The sequence below is a fragment of the Anabrus simplex genome, chromosome 10 (assembly GCF_040414725.1).
Source record: "Anabrus simplex isolate iqAnaSimp1 chromosome 10, ASM4041472v1, whole genome shotgun sequence".
Lineage (NCBI taxonomy): Eukaryota > Metazoa > Arthropoda > Insecta > Orthoptera > Tettigoniidae > Anabrus > Anabrus simplex.
In genome coordinates, this window is record NC_090274.1 from 107,953,765 (window position 1) to 107,976,017 (window position 22,253).

At 40.0% G+C, this 22,253-nt stretch overlaps 1 protein-coding gene across 3 annotated transcripts in view; it reads left to right on the forward strand.

Annotated features, from left to right (window-relative positions):
* Positions 1 to 22,253, forward strand: part of LOC136882337 (uncharacterized) — a 292,794-nt gene that overhangs the window by 79,831 nt on the left and 190,710 nt on the right. For all 3 annotated transcript variants that reach the window (XM_067154928.2, XM_067154930.2, XM_067154929.2), the window contains one exon: positions 16,910 to 17,047. In XM_067154928.2, the coding sequence (XP_067011029.2) occupies positions 16,910 to 17,047 (138 nt within the window). The remainder of the gene's footprint in view (positions 1 to 16,909; positions 17,048 to 22,253) is intronic.

The window sequence follows — 22,253 nt, forward strand, 5'->3', positions numbered from 1 at the left end:
TATGTCATGGACCGACCTCTAAACTTCTAAGTTACTTTAAAGTCATTGTGAATGATGACCGCAAGGAAAATGATGCTACAGTGGCATATGGCCCTAATCTAAGTCACTGAGGTTGATGACCCCATGACCATCCAAGTTCCTGAGCTGAAGGCTAAACACAGTTAAATTACATCGGTTGATGACCAAAGTTTTCACTTTACTAACCCCAGCACATTTACTGCTCAATCAATTAAAGTCAAATAATGCAGCAACAACAACAACAACGCTCACAATACTTTGTGGCAGTAAAATCCATTACCTTCGGATATGTCCCGTTAATCGTTACGTTAACATTTACATATTCCCAGAAAAATAAACTAAGATTTCCAGAATGCATCTCCAAGTTATTCGCTTGATTTAAAGTTATTTCACAAAAACGGTTCCACTGAATTTAATAATTAAATAAATATAAAAATTTAATGAAATCTTAATGAACAATCTTGTTTCATGACATCACACTTTAAGTCTAATCTAATCCTAGCCATTATTAATACTTGGATAATCCTAATAATTACGTACAAACCAAAAGTAACTCACCGTATAATGTAAGCCGATTACGAGGTCATACCTTGTCATGACATTTCATAAAGTTGTGTGCATCCCTCACAAACAAAACAATCATCACTACCATCACTCTATATTTTGGACAACCCTGAAATTGGCTAACCTCGCTCATTATACTCTAACTTCGTGGTTTCAAATATACATTACGATCTAATTAAACAAATTCACAGTATCTAATAACCTACACGTTATTTCTGGATGATATTTTCAACTAGTTGCCAAGAATGCAGTTTCATTTTAACACGTAGCAAGCACACAACCACGTTATCTTCTAGCGTCGAACTCCGATCAGCTGTCGGCATCGAGCACAAATGACCCTCACCCTGTCTGTTAGTTTTAATATGAAACACATGTCTATCAGCACGCTTGACCGACCCCTTTGATTTCACAAAAGAGAACAAAATACGATATTCTGACCAAACAAATATGCACATAGATTTACCTTTAATTGTCCTACAATAATTTTACACGTCGCACAGTAATACCCGCGCGGATTCTCGCACTCTACTTTCCATCCCAAACATTATAAAATCTTCCTCGGGCTCACACCAAAGTCCCGGGTTCACTACAGGCTTCCAAACACCTAATTCACAAATCCTATCTCAACTCATACGGCAAATCTAACTCTTGCCTCAACTCGATGACTCTCACTGACAAAAGAACTGGAATAGAAATCCTTACCAGAATCCACGACGCCTAATAACGCACAATACTTTAATAACGAACAACTTCGCATAAAATGATCTCATTTAAAAACTGGATTTTCACAAAAATGACTGACAAATTTTACTGTTATTATTGTCACTCAGACACGGTTTAAACGGACATGGAATACGCTGCGACAAATTCACGATCTGCATTACTCAACACTACACACAGTGCTTCCATCCGATTGAAAATGGGTAACGACAGATCCCTTTTGCACCAATTCCATCAAAATTCCAACTGAAAATTTTACGTCGAATAAACATTTTAATTTGACTTCACAAAATATAGGCAATAAATTCACGGAAATGACGATCTACTTTGGACGTGATATTACTTCGAAACCCTTATTAATAACTTTTTTACATTACACGGCGTTCGCACTACCTTAAAAATTTATCCAAACATAAAATAAAACAAATGACCCTTTCGTCATATTCTGGCATTCACAAAGAAACATATAGGTGACCAACTGCGTCATAAACACTCATTTCAAATACATATACGTTTGACATCATAAAACAAGATACAGTAGGCGGTAAGATAGCATGTCATCTACCTTAGGTTACGTCAGCGTTCATCTTTGGGCTTACCTGTGAGCCTCTGTCATTTATTTAGCCATTTTTACATTTTTGGCTGTACATAACATATTTCTTCCTGTTTCCTGAAAATAAAGCATTAAAAAATGCCCTTCACTTCTCGTTTTTTGTTGATCGCACTTGCCTGATTATATTTATTACCCGCACACGAATTACTTTCTTTACCACACCACAAAATTTATAAATACTTCTTCGGTATTTTGACCGTCCTTTTTATACAATTACTTCTGCTCAAAAACTATCCCTACATGGAGTCAAGACTCCAGCTACATCGGCTAAAATCTGTTGGTTGGACTTAGTCTACTTCTTATCGATTGATTTACAGAACAGTTCAGCCCTCTGTCTTCAGCCTCAACGATCCAAGTGCAGGGGTTTCAACATAGCGTCCCTTTTTATTTATAGACAGTACCCCCTCTCTCCAGGCATTTTCCCTTTGCCGCCAAGAAAATTTACGTAACTTTTCGACTTAAATGAAATGTATTTAAAAGAGTTTTGGATGTAACCACAAACTTGCTACGTTGCTAGCGGTAGTGTTCCTGAACCTTTAAAATTTATTCTTATTAAATTAACTGGTTAAATGACCTCATTTGATAGGCACTATTTTTGTCGACTTAGCGTGGGAAAACTATACATGCGCGTCCTTCTGAAATAATCCGCAGAGATGGCTTAGCAGTCTCTAATCCGTCTTACTAAAGACCAAGTGTCTTATAGATAAATACAGGACCCTCATTATATTGCGTTCACCACTAATTCTTTCATTTAAATATATTTATTCAACATAAACTTTCTTCTGTATCCTTCCACATTCGACACGTGCGGATGACGTCACATCTCATAGCGTGGGACAGAAGGTAGCCACCGCCTTGCCACGTGTCACTCCCGTGATATCAAGAAATGTTCAAGCTCCTCATCACAATTGACATGGGGCCTCATGTAGTAACTTTCATACTTAAATCTTAGGGCACATTAGTCATGGGTTCAATACATGTAAATATACAATCATATTTTCATTTCTTCGTATGAGGTCAGGATACCTTTATGAAAAACTAAAATCCCAACCGAGAATCTACCTGTTACGAAGAATAAAGGAGTATGTTTCACTCATTTTCCAGAGCTGAAGAAAGTCTTCGAAGGTATGGAGGTAAAGTCTATTATTATTATTATATCATTGTATGTTTGTTTTCACCATATTTGTATTAATGCATAATAATTATGTGTTGGGTACATTGACGAGTAAAACACTCAAGCTTTGACCGTGTAGATCGCACTTTCAAACCTACTTCTAAAATTACACAGACCTGACTTGCGAGTTACGATGCGATTCCAAGTGTTGGTCATCACAACTGTAATATTAATACATCATTTGTGAATATTTCATAATTACAGGGTACAGACGTATCATGTCTTTGAATTGCACGGGTCGGGCGGAGGAAACAGTTCGCCTCTGTGCGTGACGTCATCGGAGCTACAGTACGGGCTGTACATCACGAAGGCGGTGCCTTAAACTCTCATATCGTCCACCGATGTCCACCATGTTTTTTTTCTGGATTACGGTCTGATGTAACTGTACTTGGCCTTGATGAAGATTTGGATAACTCACATTGATCACACTATCGATTCAATTCATATTTCAGTTCCATTCAGTTGGCATTTCTACTGGAAGAGTTGAGTTCCCTCCTTGCAGCTCACCCCCGTAAAACGAAGTGTCCCTAAAAGTTTCGCGGATAGTAATACTTATTATAAGCTGACACCTTCCAGGATCGTCTTCAGAGCAAAGTGTCACTCCATAGTAACCAGACTAAAATGTAGTTCATTCCAGGGCCTCCAGAGTCAGAGAGAAGGAGGATAGCCATGATCTACTAGTACATAGCCGTCCCATTCGTCAAAATTATTCGGGTTTTTGGCAATTTCTATTACCTCGCGAATGATTCTGGGTATAATTCGTTTCTCTTTATAAATGACAGAAGTTGCAACAAAAGTGACTTCATGGTCATTATGTATAGCACGTTCACGAGAGCCTAGCTCATGAGGGAGCAATAGTTCCGTGTTTTGCCGCATAGTGCTCTAAGAAAGTAATCGGAGCACTTCGGAAAACGTTCGGTGAGGGAGCTTTAGTTTCAAACTGTGGCACGTAATGTCGGGAGCGCGCGTTGTCTACGGGAAGGCCTCTGCATGCGGTCGTTTCAAGTTACTAAACTGACAGTGTAGCAGCAGTTCAAATAGTGCCGGCAGATGTCAGACCAACGTTCCATTCCTCTACACGATTCCAATTGCCAGTACGACAATAACTTTCACACGAAAGCAAATTCGTTTTCATCATCTTTATATCATCATCATCATCATCATCATCATCATCACCACCACCACCATTTCACTAGATTCTTCGAAGATGTACGGGACTCGTTGCTGGAGAGACGGAGTCCAGGTTCCCTCCAAGGACTCAGACTCTCCATAATAGGACATTAGAAAGATAAAAAATTGCGTCTTGAGTAGAAAAGCTTAATAAAGAATAAATGTATCACACAGCAATTCAGAAAGAGCTCAGGCCGTTGCTCCTGGAAAGTTCACGTCCCAGTAGAAATGAAAATACTCCATACTTACAATTGGCTGTACGTCGCACCGACACAGATAGGTCTTATGGCGACGAGGGAATAGGAGTGGACAGGAAGCATTCATGGCTTTAATTAAGGTACAGCCTGGTATGAAAATGGGAGACCACGGGAAACTATCTTCAGCTTTGCCGACAATGGGGTTCGAACTCCCGAATGCAAACTCACAGCTGCACGCCCCTAACCGCATTGCTCCATCGAAGAATTACTTCTTCTTGATCATTATTGCACTCCGCACATACCTAGCCTCCGTCCAGCCACTTCGATGTTTACAATTCTTGGGTCATACTGAAGATATTGTTATACTATTTAAAGTACATATGGCCGGGCTGAGTGGCTCAGACGGTTGAGGCTCTGGCCTTCTGACCCCAACTTGGCAGGTTCGATCCTGGCTCAGTCCGGTGGTATTTGAAGGTGCTCAAATACGTCAGCCTCGTGTCGGTAGATTTACTGGCACGTAAAAGAACTCCTTCGGGACTAAATTCCGGCACCTCGGTGTCTCCGAAAACCGTTAAAGAGAGTAGTTAGTGGAACGTAAAGCAAATATTATTATTATTATTATTATTATTATTATTATTATTATTATTATTATTATTATTATTATTATTATTATTATTATTATTATTATTATTAAAGTACATATGTATAAAGACCTATTCTTGTTGATGGGATGTATATAAAACACTGGGATGAAATACACAGGGATACAGGGTAACTTATTATATCCCCTCGCTAGTGTGATTCATCACGCCATTTAACTACAAGTCATAGAGGACCGAATCACATATAACGTAGGTTGTTAGTTATATTTGTAGAGTTATAGTGGTAGTATGCTTTCCTGGAGGAAATGAACCACTGACTCTGTCAGTTGAAGTGTACGCTTATTTAACAGGCATGAGACATTCAAGGGCAGTGGAAAAACCAGTTCCATTAATTCCTCAATAAATCTGTTCCATTGATGACTGAATTTCTCAGATTGAAAAAAGTATAGTTGGTTGTACGACTAGTTCACATTCACATTTATTACATTCGATCACCTTTGTTCTAAATCAATGTTTATAAGTACCAGCACAATTATTATCAAGTTATGTGTCGTCTTGTGCTCGTCTTAGTCCTGCGCGACGCGGCGGCTAACTCCCGACGTTTTCCGATTACTTTCTTACAGCGCTCTACGGCGAAACACGAAAGTGTAGCTCCGTCTGGAGCCCACAGCAGACTTCTCCGACTGGCAAAGACGTAAGTGCCTGCGTTGTTGCTACCTTCCTACATGTTTGGCCAACAAGAGAAACATTGCAGCACAGTTTAAACGAATAGGTCGCAAACAATTGCCTATGATGATATTAGTCTTAACGAAAGTCTTTATATTGTATCTATGACATACTGTACGGAAATAATAGTAGAGTAAAACAGTAGTAAACACACTAATAAACCAATAACATCCCTCGGATAAGAGCAACGTGCTTCCACGGCCCGCATGGAAACTGTTGACGAGGATGACTTACAATAATAAGGGTTTGCTTTAACGTGGAAGCCAGCATTACGGTATGGAGCTCATTAGACACAAGGGAAAGAGCTGCTGTGTTAGGGTCATCAGTCAACAGACTGGTTTGATGCAGCTCTCCATTCCACACTATCCTACATCTCCTCTAATCTGTTCGTCATATCCATACCTTGGTCTATCCCACCCCACCTATCAAACGACATTTCCAACAAAAACCAACTGAGTGTCTTAAGTGTGTCCTGTCATTCTATCTCTCTTGCTCGTCGTCAAATTTCGCCAAATCGTCCTCCTCTTACCAGTTCGAATCAGTACATCTTAATTCGTAATTCGATCTACTCATCTCACCGTCAGTATTCTCCTGAAACACCTCATTTCAAAAACTTTTATTCTCTCTCTTTCTGAACTTGTTAATGACCATGTTTCACTTCCATACAATGCCACGCTCCAGACGAAAGTATTCAAAAACATCTTTCTAATTCCTTTATCAATGTTCGAGGGGAACAAATGTGTTTTCTTAAGAAAGTTCTTCCTTGCTTGTGTCGGTCTTATTCTACTTACGCTACTTATTCTAGTAACAATATTCCCTCAATCACCTGACTTTGTTAGACAACACTCCATTACTTTTGTTTTGTAATCCTTCCCCAACACTCTGTCACAACATTCAGCAGTTTCTGAAGACAAAGATAAAACAACAATATCATGGAAGAATCTCATAGTTTTGGTTTCCTCTCTTTGGATCGTGATTCCTTTTCCAAATGTTTTTTATTTCCTTTACCTCCCTTCAAAATAACCACTAAAAAGCAGATGGGTAAATTGCAGCCTTACCTCCCTCCTTTCTGGATTCCTGCTCCTTTTTCATAGACCTTGATTCTTATCACTACAGATCTTGCTCGTTATCTGATTCCCATCACCTTCAGAATCTCAAAAACCTTGGTCCAGTCAACGTTATCGAATACCTTTTCTAGATCTCTGAACGCCATGTACGTGAACTTGGCCTTCCTTATTCGATCCTCAAAGATCAGACGTAAAGTCAGGATTGCTTCACGTGTTCCTACATTTCTTCTGTAGCCACACAAATCTTCTCCTAACTCAGCTTTAACTTGACCTTCCAGTCTTCTGTAAATAATACGTGTTAACATTTTGCAAGCTAGAGATACTAAACTAATGCTGCCAGCACCTGGTATACCGACATTCTGTCTAAAATCGAATGCCACTTCACTTTCCTGTCTCACAGTAACCTCGCCACGTTGTCTTCTTCTAACGCAGTCAGTAATTATGAGGGCATGCCATCAATTCCACATGCTTTGTTCCTATTTATGTCTCCCAAAGCTCTCTGAACTCATAATTGTGTCTCTTCATCAACATCAACATTCTCATCAACTTCTTTCCCTTGATACAACTGTTTGATGGTCCTTCCAACATTCTGCCTTGTCTTCTTTCCCTAGAAGTGGTTTTCCATCTGAGCTCTTAATATTCATTCACCTAGTTTTCCTTTGTCGGAAGGTTTCCTTCATTTTCCTGTGTCCTCCATCCACCTTTCTTACAAACACACAACTTTCAAGATCTTTAAACTTCTTTTTCAGCCATTCTTCCTTAGCTGCCCTATACTTTCTGTCCACTTAATTTTTAATCTCCTGTATTCTTCTTTTCCTCCTCATTTTGCATTCTTTCATTTTACCCATTTGTCAATCACGCATACTATCTCCTGAGTTATCGACTGATTCCTAGTTGACCTTTCCTTCCTAACCGCAATGGTACGTGTTAGTTAGGAAATTTGTTTAGAAGGGTTATATGGAGGTAAGTTACATTCAGGAAAACGGTGTGGTATAGGGATCGGTGATAAGGGTACAGCAATCTGGAAGTCAAGTAGGGATGACACAAAAATATAGTATTGAACTGCAGAAGTACTGTGAAGAAAGGAATAAAATTAAGTACCGGGTAATTTAATAGATATATACTTACCAGATATTGTAATAAGAGTTGAATCATGGCTGAGAAATGATATAATGGATGCAAAAATTTTCTCGCGGAAATGGATTATGTATCGTAGAGGTAGGATAGGAATGGTAGGAGGGAAAGTATTCAATTTGGTGAAAGAAGAATTTGTGAGCTACGAAAAAGTTACAGATGACAAATATGAAATTGTAGGTGTAAGGCTCATTTCTAAGATAAAAGGCAACTTGATGTCTTTGGAGTGTACAGACCGGGAAATGGTAGCACTGACGCTGATTCAGAATTATTTGATAAGACGATCAGCTATGTGGGAAACGATATGGATAGGAATGTGATTGTAGCGGGAGATCTCAGGTTACCAAATGTCAGTTGGGAAGGTATTGCGAATAACAGAAAGCATGACCAACAAATGGCACATAAGCTAATATGGGACGGACAAGTGATTCAGAAAGTGGTGGAACCAACTAGAGGGAAGAATATTCTGGATGTGGTGCCGGTAAGACCAGATGAGCTCTATAGAGAAACCGAAGTAATAGATGGTATTAGTGATCACGAAGTTGCTTTAGTTGTAGTTAAAAATAAATGTCATAGGAAAGTAGGTCTTAGGTAGTGTCATATGGCTGATGAAACAGGAATGAGGGAGTTTTTAAAAAGTAACTACGATCGGTGGAAAACTGTAAATACAAGTGTAAACAAACTCTGGGATGGGTTTAAAGCAATTGTTGAGGAATTTGAAAAAAGGTTGTGACCTTTGAAAGGTGGTAAGGAATTGTAAAGACCCACTATATTATAACAGAGAAGTAAAGAGGCTAAGAAGGAGGTGCAGGTTGGAAATAAATAGAGTTAGAAATTGCTGTGGATGTAAGGAAAAATTTAAGGAACTTACTAGGAAATTGAATCTAGCAAAGAGGTCAGCTAAGGTTAATATGATGGCAAGCAAATTTGGCAGTCATACAAATTTTAGTGAAAAATGGAACGGTATGTATAGGTACTTTGGGGAGTGTGTATGCGAGGATCTTCAAAAGGCAGAATTATTCAGTCAGCAGTATGTAAAGATTGTTGGTTACAAGGATAAAGTCCAGATGGAAGAGGTGAATAATACTAAAGAAGTATTAAAATTTACCAATTTGCCAAGTACTTATTTGAATATCGTTTGCATGAAGAAGCTACAGCATACCAAATGAATGGAGTGTTGCCATAGTAGCCCCTGTGTAGAAAGGAAAGGGTGATAGACATAAAGATGAAAATTGCAGGCCAGTCACTTTGACATGCACTGCATGTAAGCTTTGGGAAAGCGTCCTTTCGAATTTTATGAGACATGTCTGCGAAATTAATTACTGGTTAGATAGAAGGCATTTCGGGTTCAGGAAAGGTTATTCCACTGAAGCTCAACTTTTAGGATTTCGGCAAGTTATAGCAGATATCTTGAATTCAGGAGGTCAAATGGACGGTATCGCGATTGACCTGTCTAAGGCATTTGATAGAGTATATAATTGGAGACTACTGGAAAAAAATGAGTGCGATTGGACTAGACAAAAGTGTGACTGAAGGGGTGGCTATACGTCTAGAAAATAAATCTGAGAGAATTAGAGTAGGCGAAGCTTTATCTGACCCTGTAATAATTAAGAGGTGAATTCCTCAAGGCAGTATTATTGGACCATTATGTTTTCTTATATATATAAATGTTATGAGTAAAGAAGTGGAATCAGAGATAACGATTTTTGTGTGTGATGTTATTCTGTATAGAGTAGTAAATACGTTACAAGATTGTGAGCAACTGCAAAATAAACTCAATTGACGTCAGAAAAGTTGGATGGCGCAGCCACGCGGTTGAATGTTGAAGCTGCAACATAGTGACTGGTGTGGTGTATTTACATGGCGAGCATTGAAATCGTGATGGAAACAGAAAGAAAATGGTAAAATTTGAGGAGGTACTACTCTGTATACGGTTGAAAATCGTATAAAACGGATGCGAAATCTCTTCACTACTTTCCTGTACAAAAAGTTCAGAGAGAAAGATGGGCTTCCGCGCTGTCAATTGGAAAACGCGTTACACGATACATGACAATGTGCAGTCTGCATTCTCGTGAAAACGACTTCTTTCCACAGTGTAGGTACCGGTACTGTTTATTGTACTCATTGATAATTATTGTCTCTAATTTGTATTCACAAAGATTTAGCTACATCAAAAATACTGATAAACTTGTAGCCTAATACTTCTGTGGCGCACGTAGAATGTAATCCGCTCTTTGCAAACTTCTTCATAAGTGTAACAGCAGACAGTAAATTAACTACCTACGTGTAATATCTTTAACTGGTAGTAATTAAGCACTGCATTTAAATTGCCTATAAAATACTTCTATCAATGAAAGAAAATATGTAGTATTTTGCCATCATAAATTAGCTTTTTTGCTATTTGTTTTACGTCACACCGACACAGATCTTATGGCGACCATGGGACAGGAAAGGTCTAGGAATGGGAAGGAAGCGGCCGTGGCCTTAATTAAGGTACAGCCCCAGCATTTGGGAAACCACGGAAAACCATCTTCAGGGCTGCCGACAGTGGGGTTCGAACCCACTATCTCCCGGATGCGAGCTCACAGCTGCACGCTCCTACCGCACGGCCAACTCGCCCGGTCATCATAAATTAGAAGCCATAACCTAATTATTTGGTAGAATTGGACAAACCAAGTATTCTTCAACCCCAAACAGCTGTGACTGTAGAGGTTATAGTACTCTTAAATTATAATTTTCAAACTTTGCTCTGCATATTCTGTAGGTAGTTATAATTTTTATACTTATTATTGTCGGTTCTAAGTTCTAACTTTTGTGCTGATGGTAAAAATGGAAGAATATTAAGATTAGGATGTGGGCTGTGCCAACACAAGCCTGTATAAAGCCTAGGATTTATTTGCTTTACAACATTTACTTAGTAGAATTATTATTTTATTTCTTCCTCAAGATTACAGTTTACAAGACAGGTAACTCCCCCGTCACCTGGCTAAGTCTTTGGCATAGACCAAACCAACAAGAAATTACTCCATAACCTCTAATAGTGGAAAATTACAGTAGCTTAACTGTTAAGGTGAATTAGTGTGTCAACGGTAACATTTCTCTGACAAACCCGCTTTACATGTACAGTTGCACTTCACATTTTCACTCCCTTTGTTCAAGACAACATTAACTTTGTGAGGTTTTGAATCGATTTGGGATGATTGTAAACATAACGCTACAACACCAGTTTCATCTTCTGTTTCAAACTTTTTACTTACACATATCAAGTAATTACGCTTGAATATTTCTTTCCCTTCCACTAATGGACGCGTGAAATCTCCGACAACTCTCAACAGTTGTGCATACGACACCAAAGACATTTTGAACACTTAATAAATCCTACAGACCCACACCCGATAACTGTCGTGTTTATTTCCCGTCACTATCTCGCCGCCATATTGGAAAGAGCTGACCGTAAGCTCCTCCCCCGTTTCGGACGTCATGGAGATAAACGGGCTTAAAAATCAGATTGTGAGTTTCACAAATAGAAAAAAGTCTTCTCAGTTTTAATTACCGTTCATGGGGTGAAAGTTCATTAAACGGATCATTATAAGTACCTAGGTGTTAATATAAGGAAAGATCTTCATTGTGGTAATCACATAAATATGATTGTAATTAAAGGTACAGATCTCTGCACATGGTTATGAGAGTATTTAGGGGTTGTAGTAAGGATATAAAAGAGAGGACATATAAGTCTCTGATAAGACCCCAACTAGAATATGGTTCCAGTGTATGGGACCCTCACCAGGATTTCTTGATTCAAAAACTGGAAAAATTAAAAAATCAGCTGAATTTGTTCTGGGTGATTTCCAACAAAACAGTAGCCTTACAAAAATGTTGCAAAGTTTTGGCTGGGAAGTCTTGGGAGAAAGGAGACGAGCAACTCGACTAAGCGGTATATTCCGAGTGGAGAAATGGCGTGGAATACGTTTGAGTATTGTTTTTAAAAGTATGAAAGATCCCAATATGAAGATAAGGTTGGAATTCAAGAGGACAAATCGGCGCAAATGTTCGTTGGTGGGTAGGGGAGTTTAGGGATTGGAATAATTTACCAAGGGAGATGTTCAATAAATTTCCAATTTCTTTGAAAACATTTAAGAAAAGACTAGGAAAGCAACAGTTAGGGAATCTGCCACCTAGGCGACTGCCCTAAATGCAGATCAATAGTGATTGGTTGATTGATTTATTCAGCAGCCCTACTGATCTTATTTTTCACGACTGTCCATTCTTCCTCTATCGATTTTCCTTCAGTATGTTATTCAGTCCTTGTGTTACATGTTCCTTGAAACAATCTTTCATACCCTTTTCTTTCAACTTGTCTAGATCCTACCTTTTGGCTTTCCTTTCTTCAATGTCTTCAACCTCAGACGGCATTTACTGACCACCAAGATATGGCTAGAGTACGGTACACGTCTGATCCTGGGAGGGTCTCGCAATCGAACTACTTTTTTCTGAATACCTCCTTAATCATAATGAAATTGAATTAATGCCTTCCATGGTCTATTCATAAATTATACGTCTTCGTTTGTGGTGTTTGAACCAAGTATTACAAAGTTCTAAATTATGATCGATGCACTAGGTTACTTTCTCTTTCATTCCTCTATCCCAGTCGAAATTCATTACCATCTCTTCCTTGGCCTAATACTTCTTTCCAGTCTCCCATCACAATTGGATTCTCAATTCCTTTTACATAATGTATTAGACGTTTTATTCTTTCATATATTCTTTCGATATTTTCATCACCCGCTGGACTAATGGACACGCAGATCTGCACTATTGTAGTGGCTATTGGCCATCTTGACAAGAATAATCCTCTCACTATGCTGGTCATAGTAGCTTACCCGCTGCCCTATTTTCTTATTCATTATTAAACCAACTCGTGCATTTCCCCTGAATTTGTGTTGACAATTCTGTAGTCCCCTCACTAAAAATCTTGTTCTTCCGGCCAACGTACTTCATTTATACCAACTACATTTAACTTCAATCTATCTATTTCCTTTTCCAGATGCTTTCACCGCAACGATTCGTACTTCTAACATTCCACGCTGCGACTCGCAGAATGTCAGTAGTCCCCACCTGAGGATCCGAATGGGGCACTGTTTAACTCCAGAATATTTTACCCTGTTACCATTTCATCATTCATGCATAGAGATGTACATGTCCTCGGGAGTTAGCTATGACTGTATTTTTCCGTTGCTTTCGGCTGTGTAAGAGTTGTTGTATTTGGACAAGCAGCAATGTTGTTGTGAATCAAGAAGGCAGTGAACTTGTATGTAAAGTTTTGAAACGAAGACGAATGGTACTATTATTCAAATATTGGAAAAATAAATTACGATTTAGAAATGAGTAATGTAAAAGTAATATTTTTGTGGGTTCCAGGTCGTATAGAAAATATGGCCAACGTACAGCCTGATAAACTTGGCAATCAAACTTTCGACAAAGCAACAATAATTGCACATGTATTGCAATTAAAAGGACGTTTGGTCTGATTGTACAATTCAAAAGTAATTTAGTGTTTGACTACACACTGCTACTTGCTACACATCGCTCGACTTGCTGTTGTAACCTCCGCCGCATTCGTCCGCACACTGCCACAGCTACTGCGTCAAACCTGGATGATGTCATCGCCTCTTCTCGGCGTTCCCAGTCACTGCCAACTTATATTTTCAAGATCCGCTAAATACTACTAACTATCCGCTAAAATTCCGCCAAGAAATCCGATCTCAAATAATAAGCAATAAAAACGAGCAATCATAATAAATGTCTGCACTCACCTGATGTGCGAGTTTCATTGCCTGCGAGCCGGCGAGCAACTTGTACGCGTTTTACTGCCGTGTGCAAACTGGGTGAATCCCCTATCTCAAGGGCCACACACAGAACAGGCCAATCCATTAAACGGTCTTCCTTCATAGCATAAATATAAATGCTACTCTCTCACAGCTTCAGTATCTGTCATCATTCGTCAACTAAGAGATAAGTACCCTTTCCCCATGCATTACAAATTTATGATACCATGATCTCACAACATCAAATCCAAATAACATGTTTTCCTCATGTGACTGCTAGCTCCTGACAATAAATACGGAATAGCTCGGTGACAGACTGGAGTACAATTTTTTTTAAAGTAAAATTAATACAACGCTAAATTCCGCTATAATAAATCTAGAATTCCGCCAAAAAATCCGCTGTCCGCTAAATGGTATATTTCTCCGCCGACAGTCTTCTAATTCCGCCAAATTTAGCGAAAAATTCGCTAAGTTGGCAACACTGTCCCAGTACCGTGTGTCATGATTTCCCCTGTACCTCTCATCTCCGACTGGCCTATATAAACAGCACTCTTTGCTGCTACTTCGGCTGTTGGAGAGAGGGGAACGTTTTTTTGCTATGGTGGTGTCAATTTTCACCTCAATATGGGACTTTGCTATTCGACCATGAGCTATTGTAAACTTCGCATGACTATGTTTTCGAGTAGTTGCACTCGATCATTATCGATAAGAGAGATGTGGACCTCTAATTCTTTTAACTTGTACGCTGTTGGAATTTATGTGAAGATGAACGCTCGAAAACCTTTCGTACTTCTGTGGTCTAAATATGTTTCTACTGTGAAGATCTCTTACACTCAACTTCTGGACTGGGGCTTAAATGCACCTCTGTTGTATCGAGTGTTTATGCTATGCCTGGACTTGATCCTTTAAAATGTTGTTCATTGTTTCGCCCTCCTATTCAACTGGTTTCCCTATTTCCCTAATTTTTCTTATTACTCCTTGTACAGTTCGTTGGAAAACATCTGTGTGGTTTGTTAATTCTATTCGGGTAAAATCCAAGCCATATTTATGTAACTGATAACCTGAAATGTGTTCCAATCTTCAATATTTTCTTTCTGTGCAATTCGTAACTTGTGTCTTGTGTTTGAGTACACCTGTTTTGTTCATCTGAAGTTGGCAATTCTTCTTTATCATCTTGTCCCCTTTTATTCGCCTAAGTATTCGTACTTACTGCTATTTTATATCTTACCCCCCTTCCCCCTGTACCATCCACGGTTATCACCTCACATTGTGTACGTGTTGCTTCCACTGTCCCTAATTCATACATACATACATACATTCATATATTATAATTATAGACCGTTATGCTTTCAGCGTTCAGTCTGCAAGCCTCTGTGAATTAACTAAACGTCGCCACAATCCTATGTTTGCAAATAGTGCTGTGGTCTCATTTTGTTCTATACCTCTTATCCTTAAATCGTTAGAAACCGAGTCTAACCATCGTCGTCTTGGTATCCCTCTACTCCTCTTACCCTACATAACAGAGTCCATTATTGTCCTAGGTAACCTATCCTCCTCCATTCGCCTCACATGACCCCACCACCCAAGCCGGTTTATGCGTACAGCTTCATGCATCGAGTTCATTCCTAAATTTTCCTTTATCTCCTCATTCCGAGTACCCTCCTGCCATTGTTCCCACCTGTTTGTACCAGCAATCATTCTCGCTACTTTCATGTCTGTCACCTCTAACTTATGAATACGATATTCTTAGTCCACCCAGTTTTCGCTCCCGTAAAGCAAAGTTGGTCTGAAAACAGACTGATGTAAAGATAGTTTCGTCTGGGAGCTGATTTCCTTCTTGCAGAATACTGCTGATCGCAACTGCGAGCTCACTGCATTAGCTTTACGACACCTTGATTCAATCTCACCATCCTGGGAAAACACACATCCTAAATACTTAAAATCGACCTGTTCTAGCTTTGTATCACCAATCTGACATTCAATTCTGTTGAATTTCTTACCTACAGACATCAATTTAGTCTTCGAGAGGCTAATTTTCATACTTTACGCATTGCACTTATTACCATAGGCCAGACTGCTTACTACATTCCCACTTAACTGAATCCCTCCCTGCCATTTTATACCTTTCAGCAGATGATCCATGTAAACTGCGAACAGCAAAGGTGAAAGATTACAGCCTTATCTAACCCCTGCAAGTAGCAAGAACTCATTCTACCATCAATTCTCACTGAAGCCTAATTGAATGGATAAAAACCGTAACGATATAAGTAGCATTTTGGTCATTCAAAGAAAAAGGCATTTAAACATCTCACCACTCATATAAAGCATGCTATTTGTAGTTAGACCACCCATCACCAGAGCGCAGAATATTACCGCTATCACTTGTATCCCTTTGCTGGTGAAAGGATACATCCTCCCGGAGTACCGTTATGGTTTTTATCCATTCAATTGTCAACATAAATGCCTTTGATTGGTTTTAATAATCTATCCTTAATTCCACAGTCCCCCCGTATAGCGAACATCTTTTCCCTCGGTACCCTGTCATATGCTTTCTCTAGATCTACGAAACATAAACACAACTGCCTATTCCTCTCGTAGCATTCTTCGATTACCTGGCACATAATGAAAATCTGATCCTGACAGCCCCCCTGTGGTATGAAACCACACGGGTTTTCATTCAACTTCCTCTCCCGCAAATAATAATAATAATAATAATAATAATAATAATAATAATAATAATAATAATAATAATAACAATAATAATAATAATCAACCTTACCCGCACACCGTGGCGCTCTACAATTCGGTTAGCCACGACGAACGATATTCTGTGCGTATTTCCGCTAAGTATTTTTCTTAATGATTAAATAAATTAACAGAAAGAATAAGCTGAAATGACAACAGGTTTTATTAATAATTCCCAGTTTTAGGCTGAAATGGAACAAAAATTGAATTTTCCTGCACAAAGTAGATGAGAACAGTCATGTGACAGAGGAAAAATCTGTGCAAAATAAAAGCGGGGATTATTTTCGGAAGTGATGCAATACTAGCATAGGTTTTACATTTATTTAGCAACTTGTCTTTTGCAATGTTGTTCAGGTTCCACTGTCAAGGAGAGGATGATCGCGGAGGTGTATAAGGGCGCCGGTTATTTCTTATTCAACGCCGGCAACATCGTCATGTGCATGATCACCAGCGACACAATCAACACCACCAAGGTGTGCCAGGACGACAAAGGTAAGTCCATCCATTTATCCGAAGCATTTTCTTTTTCAAATATACGTTTGGTACGCCACCAAATTAAATATGTGAATAACATGAAGACCTCGTAGAATCTTAACGCCACCACGCACAGAAAGCTGTGCTACGCAGCCCAACGAAAACAATCGCTCCAGTGAAAGGCATACACAGACTGCTATGAATGCAACGCCAAGCATTACCAAGCTACAATTTAAGATCGCCAACGAGGTGATTTTCATACCTGTAGCTGGCTTCGCGCGTTCACACAGTCACTTCTTTGCCTGGCTTCTACCGAACAGTCGTTTAATCTCCGTGGCTTTCGTGAATTACCATTACACCATATTGCTTAATTGTTTCTGCGTTTCTTAATTATCATAGAAGGCAGACGAAAGCAAGAAAGACTGATTGAAGAGATCCAAAAGATAGTTTTCTGTCAAATTATTAAAAATACATAACCATGCAAGACAACTGTTGGCAAGAAATAAATGAGACTGGAAATTGATTCTACCTGTCATTTATTGCTTTCACATAATTTTTTACCGTACGTTCTATAATTTGGTTACTTCATATTCTTTTTTCTTAATATCATCCCCATTAGTGCTGAGAACTTCATAAAACTGTTCCTGATTTAGACGAAAATATTCCTTTTTTATTCTTCATCATTTGCATTCGTCTTCCACGACAGCGCCTGCTCTTCAATTAAGCCGCCATCTTTAAACGGCTGCCTGCCGTAGTTTATCTTAGCTTTCTCTGTGAGTCCTCCACATGTCCACCATGATGATTCAAAAGACCTGAACTTGCTTTCAAGGTTTCTGACGTGTTTTGTGCAACACGCACGTCTAATTCTTGTCGCAAATCTTTCAGATACATTGGTTTATCAATTAACATACTTCTGTAAGAAAAGGAATCACTTTCTCCCTTGGGAAGATCAAATGGTCATAAACATGTCTCTCGGTCATGGTCACGCACCAGCGACTGCTAATTTCAGGTGGCACCCAGCCTTAATGCCTAGTTTACACGATGCAGGTAGGTTGATGACACAATCGCTGGCCAGTCCAGTTCACACATGCAAGCTATGGCTTAGTGCGCAGCGTCTGCAGTGTCCCGTGAGGAATTAAATTTATTCTTTAATTATACTTGCCCGGGATTCTTTGTTGAGTCATGCAAAGTTTTTACCTCAATCACACCAAATAATTGTATCGGCAATCTCGAAATGAGGGCTATTGGTGTAGACATAAAGTGACTGAAGGGGTCGCTGTATTTCTAGAAAACAGAACACAGATAATTAGAGTGGGCGAAGCTTTACCTAACTTTGTAATTATTAAAAGAGGAATTCCTTAAGACCGTATTATTGAACCTTTATGTTTTCTTATATATAAATGACATGCGTAAAGAAGTGGAATCAGAGGTAAGGTTTTTGCGGATGATGTTATTCAGTACAGGGAAGTAAATAAATTGCAAGATTGTGAGCAACTGCAAAACGAACTCCATAATGTTGTGAGATTGACAGCTAAGAAAAGCAATTCGATTTGTTTGGGTGATTACGGACAAAAGAGTAGCGTTACAAAAATTTGCTAAGTTTGGACTAGGAAGACTTGGGAGAAAAAAGACGAGCTGCTCGACTAAGTGGTATGTTCCGAGCTGTCAGTGGAGAGATGGCGTAGGCAAATAAGTTTGCGTGGTGTCTCTAAAAGTAGGAAAGATCACAATATGAAGATACATTTGGAATACAAGAGAACAAACTGGGGCAAATATTCGTTTATAGGAAGAGGAGTTAGTGATTGGAATAACTTACCAAGGGATACGTTCAATAAATTTCCGAATTATTTGGGATCAATTAAAGAACGGCTAGGAAACCAAGAGAAAGGGAATCTGCCACATGACGAGCGTTATTGTCTTCGTGTTGGTCCCACAAACATCATCATCACCCTGCTTTGGAGCCATAATTACGCGAACAGCTTACAAATAACTTAAACATTAAAGTAGACGGCTACAGCTCTCGGTTGACACACGTTCACACGTAGCCAATAATAACCGTCTTCTGACAATTGTCTCATCAACTGGCAACCAGTAAACTAGGAATAAGACTTAACCTGCAGGTAATATTGTGTGACCATCCGTCCATACCTTACATTACAACCTGCACGGTTCTTAGGTAATATTGTGTGACCATCCGTCCATACCTTACATGACAACCTGCACGGTTCTTAGGTAATATTGTGTGATCATCCATCCATACCTTACATTACAACCTGCACGGTTGTTAGGTAATATTGTGTGACCATCCATCCATACCTTACATTACAACCTGCACGGTTCTTAGGTAATATTGTGTGACTATCCGTCCATACCTTACATGACAACCTGCACGGTTCTTAGGTAATATTGTGTGACCATCCATCCATACCTTACATGACAACCTGCACGGTTGTTAGGTAATATTGTGTGACCATCCATCCGTACCTTACATTACAACCTGCACGGTTCTTAGGTAATATTCTGTGACCACCCGTCCATACCATACATTACAACATTTCATCCTTGGCGATTACAACTGCCGAAGCACATCTTGGGGATACCCAGATTCAGATACCAATGGAGATAAACTGGAAACCTGGGCAGAGAATCATGATCTTCATCTAATTCATGATCCAAAACTACCAGCATCCTTCAATAGCGGTCGGTGGAAGAGAGGCTACAACCCTGACAATATTTTCGTGTCATCAAAAGTTGCTGGGAGTTGTGTGAAGATGATGGGTAAGCCTATCCCATCTACCCAACATAGACCTGTAATCTGCAAAGTGAATGCCATGGTAGTGCCAGAGGAGGTACCTTTCAGGCGAAGGTTTAATTTTCAGAAGGCCAATTGGGAAAGATTCACCAACGAGCTTGATATAGAAGTTGCCAAGATCCCACCGAAACCTGAGATGTACGAGGCATTTGTCAAATGCGTCCAGACAGCCTCTAGAAGGACCATTCCAAGAGGTTGTAGGACAAATTACATACCAGGAATGACTGATGACAGCAAACAGCTGATGAACTATTACAAAGATCTTTTTGAGGCTGACCCATTTGCTGATGAAACTATCCAGGTTGGTGAGGAATTGATGCAAACTATCTCAGCAAATCGCAAAGTTAAGTGGACCTCACTGGTAGAGAATCTGGACATGAAGTTGAACAGTAGGCGAGCCTGGAATCTCCTGAAAAACCTCAGCGGTGACCCAACAAAACCTAGAAACTTCACCACAATTACAGCTGACCAGATTGCAACCCAATTACTCATGAACGGGAAGATTAAAGGTCGGAGTACACGGGAGCAACTGGAACGAACCCCAGGAAATGAGAACCAAAATCTCCAAGAACCCTTCACCTTGAATGAACTAGAGTCTGTCATCTCCACCTTGAAATTAAATAAGGCTGCTGGCATCGATGATATCAGAGTAGAACAGATCAAGAAATTCGGCAGGACTACTCTGCAATGGCTGCTTACAATGATTAATGAGTGTGTATCTAAGCTTTATATTCCCAAGCTCTGGAGGAAAGCTCGAGTGGTTGCACTACTTAAGCCTGGTAAGGAGCCAAACGATCCTAAAAACTTTCGCCCAGTATCATTGTTATGCCATTGTTTCAAGATCTTCGAGCGCCTTATCCTTAACCGAATTAGTGGCATCCTCGAAGGAAAGTTCATTCCTCAACAAGCTGGTTTTCGACCTGGAAAGTCATGCTGCAGTCAAATCCTGAACCTTACTCAACACATCGAGGATGGTTTTGAACAGCGTAAGGTAACTGGAGTTGCCTTTGTTGACTTAACAGCTGCCTATGACACCATCAACCACAGGAAGTTACTGAGGAAAATTTACCAGCTCACTAATGATTATCAACTAACATCTCTTATTGGCATTCTCCTGCAGAATAGAAGATTCCAAGTCTCTCTCCATGGTAAGAAGAGCAGATGGCGCGTACAAAAGAACGGTTTACCTCAAGGCAGTGTGCTAGCCCCTGTGCTCTTTAACATTTATACTAATGATCAACCCATAATGGAACATACCAGGCTTTTCATCTATGCCGACGATACTGCAGTGGCTGCCCAAGGAAAGACATTTGAAGAGGTGGAGGAAAAGTTGACTTCTGCACTAGATACTCTTGGCTCTTACTATGAAGGCAATCATCTAAAGCCAAATCCCAACAAGACTCAGGTGTGCGCATTTCACTTAAGGAATAGAGAAGCTCGGCGGGAACTGGACATTATATGGCAAGGCAAACGACTAGAACATTGTCCAACACCTGTGTATCTAGGTGTTACTCTTGACCGAACACTGTCCTTCAAGAAACATTGCCACAACACCAGGCTGAAAGTTAGTTCACGGAACAGTATTTTGAGAAAGCTCACAGCCACCACCTGGGGAGCAAGCCCTCGCGTCCTGAGAACCTCTGCTCTTGCTTTGTGTGTGTCCGCTGCAGAGTACGCTTCACCTGTGTGGAGTGCATCCACTCACACCAAGGAGGTTGACATTGCAATCAACGAGACCGTACGTATCTTGTCGGGATGTCTGAAGCCAACCCCAGTTGACAAACTCTACCCGACTGTTGGAATAGCTCCCCCCGCTATCAGAAGGGCTGTTGCTGCTGATGCAGAGAGGACAAAGCAGACTAATGATTCTCGCCACCCACTACATGATCACCAGGCTGTAGTCTGTCGACTGAAGTCGAGAAAGAGCTTCATCACCAGGACTCAACCACTGGTAAAACCTGAGTATAACCGCATCACCAGGTGGAAGAGCATGCTGCCGTCTGATACTCCTACAAAGGAAGAGCTAGCTCCAGGAAATGACCTGCCCTACCCTATTTGGAGATCACTTAATCGTCTTAGGGTGGGCGTACCTCTTTGCAAGACCAACATGCAAAAATGGGCCATACTTCCAGCTGATGGAGACGCATCCTGCGAGTGTGGTGTAACACAAGATCCGAACCACCCGCTCATTTGTCCCCTACTAGAACATCCCTGCACTACACAGGACCTAATCGAGGCGAACAACAAGGCCATCGGAGTTGCTACATTTTGGAAATGCTGACCGGACACGGAATAATGATGATGATTACAACCTGCACGGTTCTTAGGTAATGTTGTGTGACCATCCATCCATCCATACCTTACATTACTGCCTGCACGGTTGTTAGGTAATATTGTGTGACCATCCATCCA